The following is a 9,437-nucleotide window of genomic DNA, read 5'->3' on the forward strand; positions in this document are numbered from 1 at the left end:
AGGGCTGCTGGGAGCAGGGGGCGGGGCTTGTTGCATGTGCCCACCCCCTGGCTCTTTACTGCCGGAGCTCCGCTCCTGTGCGCTCCGGCAGGAAATGACCCCTGGCTTCACGCGTCTTCTGTTCACTAATCCAGAGTGGCCGTTAAGGGTTCAGAGGAAATGAGACAGAGAAGATCCAGGACTGGTTCTCCAGTGTGGTTTTTTAAATTGCTAATAGGGAACCCTCTTGGTTGAGATCAGGGATGCGTCCCCCTGGGAAGGGAGGGACTCAAACGCGCGCCCCCCCGTTCCTTTTCCCTGACACGAAACAGCCCCTGGGAACCCCACTGGGGGGGACCATGCAGGCACCCTCTACATCTTTATCAACAGGGAAAATAACCCACTTGGGAAGAGGATGGAATGGCACGTGGGTGGGGGAAAGAGCTAGCAGCTGTTCCCCACAGCCCCTGACTTGAAACCAGCCGCCCCCTGTTGCTAGGTATCATTAGAAAATCTGCTTGGGAACTGTTAATGGGTCTTCAAGCCTCATTTAATGGGACATTAAGGAGTCTCAGCCAACCCTGTTTCTCTGACCACTGATGCTATATGATCCCTGTGCGTTCAAACACCTGTCACATCTACACTTTACATACCAAAACCTTTGGTGTAAATCTAATAACTAAAGTAATTCAATTATATCACACTCCCCCCCCAAAAAAAGGGGATCCAAAGAGCCTTACAAATTCATTCTCATCTCCTTTATTTTATCTGCACAGCAATCCCGCGAGGTAGCTTAGGACTACACAAAGCTTCCAAGGTAGACTGGGGGTTTGAACGAAGGTCTCCCAGATCCTAGTGTGACACTCTAACCACTACGCCATGCTTGTTCTCAGTGTGTAAGGATGATACCGGATGTAGAGGTGGCTTGTCATTGCCTGCCTCTGCCTCACAGCCCTGGTATTCCTTGGAGGTCGCCCATCCAAATACTAGCCAGGGCCAACCCTGCTTAGCTTCCGAGATCTGACAAGATCGGGCTCGCCTCGGCTAGTCAGGTCAGGATATTCATAACTCTTGCCTTAAAAATCAAGTCTAGCTCACCACCTAGTGGTGCATTACGCTAAAAGAGCTAGAACTTCTGGCTGCCAGACTATCTTAGGATCTCCTGGCCACACTGCCACACAATAATAATAAGTATTACTGGATGTACAGCTCCTTCCCAAAGCCATTAATCTTTCAATTTTTTTGGCATATATGATTCTCTTCCCCATACAGACACTTAGAGGAGGGGGGGTTGACATCTGAAATGGTAATGTTACTTGTTTGTTTTGTTTGGTGCATATTTATGCACCCTTCCTCCAAGGAGCTGGTGGTGGTATACATGGGTCACCCCTGCTCTATTTTATCCCCACAGCAACCCTTTGAGGTAGGTTAGGCCGAGAGTGCATGACTGGCCCAAGTTCACCCAGTAAGATGCATGGGAGAGTGGGGATTTGAATCAGGGTCTTCCCAGTCCATCAATTTCACCACTACACCAATCCATCTCTCCTTGGTTTGCCTTTCCCTTTGTGGAAAGGCCGGTAGATGGGAAGGCATGCAGCTGGACTCTGTGCTTAATCCACCTAAGGTAATCTTCATACACAGGAGAGGGGGGGAAAGGTGGCCTGGAATGTCTGGCGGTGGGAGAAATGGCAATCTGCACATCTAGGTTTCTGGTGCCAACAAAGGATCGCTCAATACATGAGACGCATTTATAAGTCGCTTCTTTTCTATCACCTGGATTGCAGTACTAGAAGCCCTTACCTGCTGTGCAAAACTCTATGATTTCACTCCATTCTGAAACCATGTAATCACCATCCACTTGCTTTGAGGCGGTCTGGACAGCTACCGTGTACTCAGTTCTTGGGCTCAGGAACCAATGGCCGCGGACCGTCATTGGCAGAGGAACGGCTTTTGCAACGAGCTTCGTGGGGACATCCTGATTTGGCAAACAAACAGGGGAGGTAAAGAGTCAGGGGCGTGGAGAGATAATACCAAGCATTGCCTTCTCCCGTTTCCTAGCCTGTGGCAGCGTGGAAAGTGCCAAAGGGGCAGGACCTTCTCTGTGGTAGCACCTCACGAACTGAAACTGGCCAAAATACCTGGTTTTAGGCACAAGGCTAAAATGTTCCTTTTCACTCAAACGCTTAACTTACATCCTGATTTAGCAAACAAACGGGAGGAAAAGAGTCAGGGCCGTGGAGAGATAATACCAAGCATTGCTTTCTCCTGTTTCCTAGCTCTCTCTGTGCCCCCACCTGTGGCAGCGTGGAAAGTGCCAAAGGGGCAGGACCTTCTCTGTGGTAGCACCTCACGAACTGAAACTGGCCAAAATACCTGGTTTTAGGCACAAGGCTAAAATGTTCCTTTTCACTCAAACGCTTAACTGATGTTTAGTAATATGATTTTTAAATTTAAATATATTTTTATATGGTCACATAAAACAAAACAGTATCTAACGCACCTATATCATACTGTGTGTATGTTATAAATGTCAACGAAAAACAAGATTCTATTTTAAACAGCTAACATAACTGTCAGCAGCAATTGAGAAGTAAAAACTATCCAGCCACGTGTTCAAAATCTAACCGTTTTTATAGAAATTTAATGTCATTTGCGCCTTGGTTTTTTATTTATTCTAATCTAAAACCCACTGCCTTTTATCTTGTGTTCATTAGCTCAATAAAAATTAATACTCTGTGGACATGAGCCAAGGAGGCAAAATATTTTGCTTAATCTCTCTTCATAAGAAACATAAGAAGAAGCCCTGCTGGATCAGGCCAGTGGTCCATCTAGTCCAGCACCTTGTCTCACACAGTGGCCAAGCAGTTCCTCTAGAGGGCCAACAACAGGGCATGGAGGCTGAGACCTTCTCCAGATGTTGCCTCCTGGCACTGGGATTTGGAGGTTGACTGCCTCTGAATGGGGAGGTTTCCTTTAGTCACCATGGCTTATAGCTACTGATAGACCTATCTTCCAGGAATCTGTCTAATACCCTTTTAAAGCCGTCTGTTCCTGTGGCCATCACTACATCCTCTGGCAGCGAATTTCGCATTCTGATCCCTCTCTGTGTAGATAAATATTTCCTTTTGTCCGTCCTGAACCTACTGCCCGTCCACTGCATTGGACACCCTTGAGTTCTAGTATTTTGGAACAGGGAGAAAAATTTCTCTTTGTCAACTCTCCCCACCCCATGCATAATTTTATAAACCTCTGTCATGTCCCCCCCCCCACTTAGTTGTCTCTTCTAAACTGAAAAGTCCCAGCTGTGTTGCATTAATCCAGAATGGCAGCGTCTTGCATTCTGCAGCAGCCCAGTGCCTCTATCGTGAAAATTAATTTGCATTTCAAAAAACATTGACCTGGAAAGAGGGAGCGGATGCACCCATCACTTCCCCTCCCTGTATAGTACATGAATAGGAATCTATACTTGCAGCCCCGCTCCTGCCAACAAACGCCAGAGCACCAGCTTTTGCACAAAAGCCTAAAACGCTGTGATGCCGACAGGCGTTAAGTATCTGGCATGACTTTGCAAAAGCCCATAAAAAGCTTTTATTGCAGCCGAACTCCTCCTTGATGCACACTAGTATTAGCTCGCACAAAGTGAATCCCTGATAAGGTACAGAAACCTTTGAAAAGTAAAAGCAAAGGAGCCGCAGTAATGATTCATGGGAGTTATCACTAGAAGGGTTGCCGGGTCCCCTCTGGCCACCGGAAAGGGATGGGGGGGTAGGGTTGCCAGATCCAGGTTGGGAAACTCCTGGAGATTTGGGGATGGAGCCTGGGGAGGACAGAGACCTCAGTGGGGTACAATGCCATGGAGTCCACCCTCCAAAGCAATCATTTTCTCCACGGGAACTGATCTCTGTACTCTGGAGATGAGCTGTAATTCCAGGGGATCCCCAGGTCCCACCAGGAGGCTGGCATTATTACGTATTATTATGCATAATATTATGCATTATAAATCCTGACAAAAATACATAATTCCTGACAAAAATATGTCATCTTTCATTAAAATCTGCCTCCATTCCTGAGGACTGGAAGGTAGCTAATGTCACTCCCAACTTTAAAAAGGGTTCCAGAGGAGATCCGGGAAATTACAGGCCAGTCAGTCTGACGTCGATATCGGGTAAATTGGTGGAAACCATTATTAAGGGAAAAATTAGTAGGCACATAGATGAACAAAACCTACTGAGGCAGACTCAGCATGGGTTCTGTAAGGGAAGATCTTGTCTCACTAACCTGTTAGTGTTTTTTGAGGGGGTGAACAAACATGTGGACAAGGGGGAACCAATAGATGTCGTTTACCTTGACTTCCAAAAAGCTTTTGATAAAGTTCCTCATCAAAGGCTCCTAAGTAAGCTCAATAGTCATGGGATAAAAGGACAAGTCCTCTTGTGGATCAAAAACTGGCTAATTAATATGAAACAGACAGTGAGTATAAATGGACAATCTTCTCAGTGGAGGGTGGTAAGCAGTGGGGTACCACAGGGATCAGTACTCGGTCCGATGCTTTTTAACTTGTTTATTAATGATTTGGAGTTGGGAGTAAGCAGTGAAGTGGCTAAATTTGCAGATGACATGAAGTTGTTCAGGGTGGTGAGGAGCAGGGAGGATTGTGAGGCACTCCAAAGGGATCTGTCGAGGATGGGCGGGTGGGCGTCAACGTGACAAATGGGGTTCAACATGGCCAAGTGCAAAGTGATGCACATTGGAGCCAAAAATCCTAAATATAAATACACGTTGATGGGGTCTGAACTGGCAGAGACTGACCAAGAGAGAAATCTTGGAGTCGTAGTAGATAACTCACTGACAATGTCGAGACAGTGTGCAACTGCAGTAAAAAAGGCCAATGCTATGCTGGGGATTATTAGGAAGGGAGTTGAAAACAAATCAGCCAGTATCATAATGCCCCTGTATAAATCAATGGTGCAACCTCATTTGGAATACTCTGTACAGTTCTGGTCACCACACCTCAAAAAGGATATTATAGCTTTGGGAAAAGTGCAGAAAAGGGCAACTAGAATGGTAACAGGGTTGGAACACTTTCCCTATGAAGAAAGGTTAAAACGCTTGGGGTTCTTTAGCTTGGAGAAACGATGGCTGAGGGGTGATATGATCGAGGTTTATAAGATTATGCGTGGGATAGAGCAGGTTGAGAAAGAAGTACTTTTCTCCCTTTCTCACAATACAAGAACTCGTGGGCACTCAATGAAATTGCTGAGCAGTCTGGTTAGAACAGATAAAAGGACGTACTTCTTCATCCAAAGACTGATTAACGCATGGAATTCACTGCCAACAGGAGGTGGTGGCAGCTACAAGAATGGACCGCTCCAAGAGGGAATTGGAGAAACATATGGAGCAAAGGTCCATCAGTGGCTATTAGCCACAAGGTATAGATAGGAACTCTCAGTTTGGGGCAAGTGATGTGGGAGGGCTTCTAGTGTCCTAGCCCCACTGCTGGACCTCCCGATGGCACCTGGTATTTTTGGCCACTGTGTGACAGAGTGTTGTACTGGATGGGCCATTGGCCTGACCCAACACTGGCTTCTCTTATGTTCTTATGTTCTTAGGGTGGGGAGAATCCAGTTAGAAATGAGGTAAACCTGCCCCCAGCATTTATACTTCTACAAGCCTTCAAGTGGAAGATGCATATATGAAGTATCCCCTTCATCAGAAATCAGCCCTACATACAGATAACCGGGCTAGCCCAGTCTCATTAGATCTCAGAAGCTAAGCAGGGTCAGCCCTAGTTAATACTTGGGATAGGAGACCACCAAGGAAGGAGGCAGGCAGGCAGGCAATGGAAAACCACCTCTGAACATCTCCTGCCTGGAAAACCCCATGGGATTGCCATAGGTTGCATGCAACTTGATGGCACTTTCCACCACCAGATAACCAGCAGATCAGCTTTTAGCCTCGTCCAGGCTGAGCCTGAGATGCTAGGTTGAAAAAAACAAAAACCATGTAGAGGGAGATGAAGAGGGAGAGGTTTTGGTCTGAAGTGGTACCGCCCAGAGACGGCTTTGCTACTTGACTCACTGGTCGCAGAGGCGATGCATAAACTAACTGCCAGAGGAAGAAGGCTCTGTCTCTCCCCCCACCCAGTGTTTATGCCAGTGTATTGGCCTGCAAAACAGGTAGAACATTCTTGCAGTCTCCCAGTTTGGGATGCTGTGCATGTGCTGACGTGCTGGGCGAAGATTTGTGCCTGGTGCACCGAACAGAGTGGCTGCGAAGATTTAGAGGCTTTGAGCGAAACCGAGGCTGTCACTTGCAAATATAAAAATAACCAGCTTCAGACTGACACAGGCTCCCATGCTCAGTTTGCATAAGTGCATTCATGTGCATACACACACACACACTGCAGTTCCACATTGATTATAGTGCACAATATCCACCACTAACACCTAGTGGCTCTGCAAATGAGATTTTAAAAACCACCCAAAACCTAGCAATGCCACTGGGAGACTACCGGCAGCAGCAGAGAAAGGGAGAAACTCAAGATTCTTCATCTTATTGCATAGGAATGAGGCAGATAACTAGTTGGCATGCATGTGCATGACCAAAGTGACAACTGAGCATGCTGAGAACTGTAATGCCATAAACCCAAGCATCACAAGGGACCAGGTGAGCATGCTCATACCTGTGACTAGATGAAAAGAGCCAGAGGGGGGAAAAATTACGAGAGTCCCTTCTTGAGTACTTCTTTTCAATTTCTCCAGTAGAAATTCGGGAGTGTACTGGGGGGGGGGGTTAATATTTGCTTGATTTTACTATGATTTTGTTTGTTTGTTTTTGTTTTAAATAAGTGGAATTTTTTTAATGACAAGGGTTTTAGACTCCCAAAATCTGTAGCATAAAACTTCATATATCAAACTACATTCTACGGTATTAGAAAAGAATAATTCTTATATATAGTATATAGCTGGACCTTGTAACCTTGAAGACCTAGCGGTGTCTAGTATCCATTTCCCCCCTGAGAACTTTACACCATTACTTTGGCGGGCTTGCTAGCTTAGGTGTGATTGGCCAAGAGCCATTAATGACCTATTTGATTGTAGTATAATTGCTTTCTTCGCATGCTTGGCCTCAGTTCCAACAAAGAACGTCATAAGTCTGGATCCTATCAATGTCTTAATAAACTTTACTTCTTCTGAATGACTGTTATTCGGAACTGATTCCTCCAGGGGCTCTGACACCTCCCCTCCCCAAACCTCTTCCTCTTACAGGCCCCACCCCTAAATCTCCAGAAGTTTCTCAACCCAGAATTGGCAACCCTTTTTGTGAGCCTACAGAAGTTTACAGCTGGCCGCTCCAAGAGTGAACTGAATCTTGAACTGATACAATCAAAGCCTGGGTTTTACAAGGACACCATTACCATTAGCAACCCCAGGCTCCAGGAGTCTAGTAGAATGGCTATCGCCATGTGACGTCTCTCTCATATTTCCTTTGGCGTACAACTGTCTCCAGTCCTGATGCAGTATCAGCAAGGGTATTGAGTGCCATCCTTTCGCTTTAATCATGAGTAGGATCAGTGCCCTTGCATCTTCACTACATCAAACGAACCTTATGCTTCAAAAGCTTCCCAGTTTCCAACCTGCCACCATCCAGATTTCATTATCATCAGCCCCGAGTAGGCTGTTTGAATAGTGCAATTCTATGCAGACCCTGCTTCCTGGTAGGTTAACAACTGATTATCCAAATAACTCCTTGGGAGGAAAGCGATGGCGAACCTAAACAGCATGATAAAAAGTAGAGACATCGCCCTGCCAACAAAAGTCCGCATGGTCAAAGCAATGGTATTCCCAGTAGTTATGTATGGCTGCGAGAGTTGGACCATAAGGAAGGCCGAGCACCGAAGAATAGATTCTTTTGAACTATGGTGCTGGAGAAGACTCTTGAGAGTCCCTTGGACTGCAAGAAGATCAAATCAGTAAATCCTAAAAGAAATCATCCCTGACTGTTCCCTGGAAGGCCAGATAATGAAACTGAAGCTCAAATACTTTGGCCACCCAATGAGAAGGGAGCACTCACTGGAGAAGACCCTGATGCTGGGAAAGATTGAAGGTCAAAGAAGACGGGGACGGCAAAGGATGAGATGGTTAGACAGTGTCATAGATGCAACGAACATGAAATTGAGCCAACATCAGAGGACAGGAAGGCCTGGCGTGATCTGGTCCATGAGTTCGCGAAGAGTCGGACTCGACTGTGCGACTGAACAACAATAACAAATCCAAATAACGTATGATATTCCTTTAGCCAACAGACAAATAAAATCTAATGGGCTCTGGATACACACAGGGGGAAGCGTGTGTGTTTGTGTGTGTGTGTGTAAGTGCCATCAATTAACTTCTGACTTATGGCGACTCTATGAATGAATGACCTCCAAAGCATCCTATCTTTAACAGCCTTGCTTAGATCTTGCAAACTGAGGGCCTTTGTGGCTGCCTTTATCGAGTCCATCCCTCTTATGTTGGGTCTTCTTCCTCTTTTCCTGCTGCCTTCAACTTTCCCTAGCATTATTGTCTTTTCCACTGACTCTTGTCTTCTCAGCGAGGGGAAATGGTCCCTGTTTGTAAAGGGGGGGAAATCCCTAGCATGCTATTTCAAATCACACTAAAATGGGAAGGGGAATGACAGAGAAGGGGTATCAGTAGACGGCCAAGAGTCACTCTGTTGGATATATCATTTCCCCTTTAAAAAACGGCTCCATAGTCAAAACTTCTACAAACAGGGTAACAATTCAGAGTTACCCACCAACAACGAAGAGATTTCTCCATACTCAAAGCACTCCTTGGGTAGACAGAAAAAATATCACTGCACATGAAAACAAGACACAACCTTCCTAATCACAAAGGGTCTGTTGAGGATCAACATTCTCAGTGTTCTCCCAGAGGCACAGAATGTTGAGGCCAGATTTGTGTCAGTTAAAAGGGGGAAAGGGGAAATAGAAAAGGGACTCAAATCTGCTTAAGCCTCTGAAGAGCTTAGTGAATCCTGGGGAACACGAGGTGTGTGTCCCTGCACTCCACACCCTCCTCCACTGCTGCGTTTGTGAGTCTCTCTCTCTCTCTCCCTCACACACACACACACACACACACAAACATGATTCTTTATGAACCTTGTTGTTCTTTCTGGGGGGGAAACTTGGTGACCCTATGCCAACCACAGCAGTGAAATGGGGTCTCTGACAGGCAAGGCAGAATATTCTGCATCCTTGGAGGGAACTCTCCAGGGGGTGCTGGTAGAAAGTGCAGTCACGTTGCCCTCAACTCGTGGCGACCCTGTCGGGTTTTCAAGGCAAGAGATGTTTAGAGGGGGTTTGCCATGGCCTGCCTCTGCATAGCAACCTGGGACTTCCCTGGTGGTCTCCCATCCAAGTCCTAATAGGGATCCCAAGTCCCCCCGGGGGCGGGGAA

At 46.3% G+C, this 9,437-nt stretch overlaps 1 protein-coding gene across 1 annotated transcript in view; it reads right to left on the minus strand.

Moving 5' to 3' along the window:
• PHYHIPL (phytanoyl-CoA 2-hydroxylase interacting protein-like) overlaps positions 1-9,437 on the minus strand; it is a 175,326-nt gene that overhangs the window by 8,784 nt on the left and 157,105 nt on the right. The window contains exon 3 of the mRNA XM_015415295.1: positions 1,780-1,954. Within this exon, the coding sequence (XP_015270781.1) occupies positions 1,780-1,954 (175 nt within the window). The remainder of the gene's footprint in view (positions 1-1,779; positions 1,955-9,437) is intronic.

Source organism: Gekko japonicus, unplaced genomic scaffold (assembly GCF_001447785.1).
Source record: "Gekko japonicus isolate JY-2015 unplaced genomic scaffold, Gekko_japonicus_V1.1 scaffold1993, whole genome shotgun sequence".
Lineage (NCBI taxonomy): Eukaryota > Metazoa > Chordata > Lepidosauria > Squamata > Gekkonidae > Gekko > Gekko japonicus.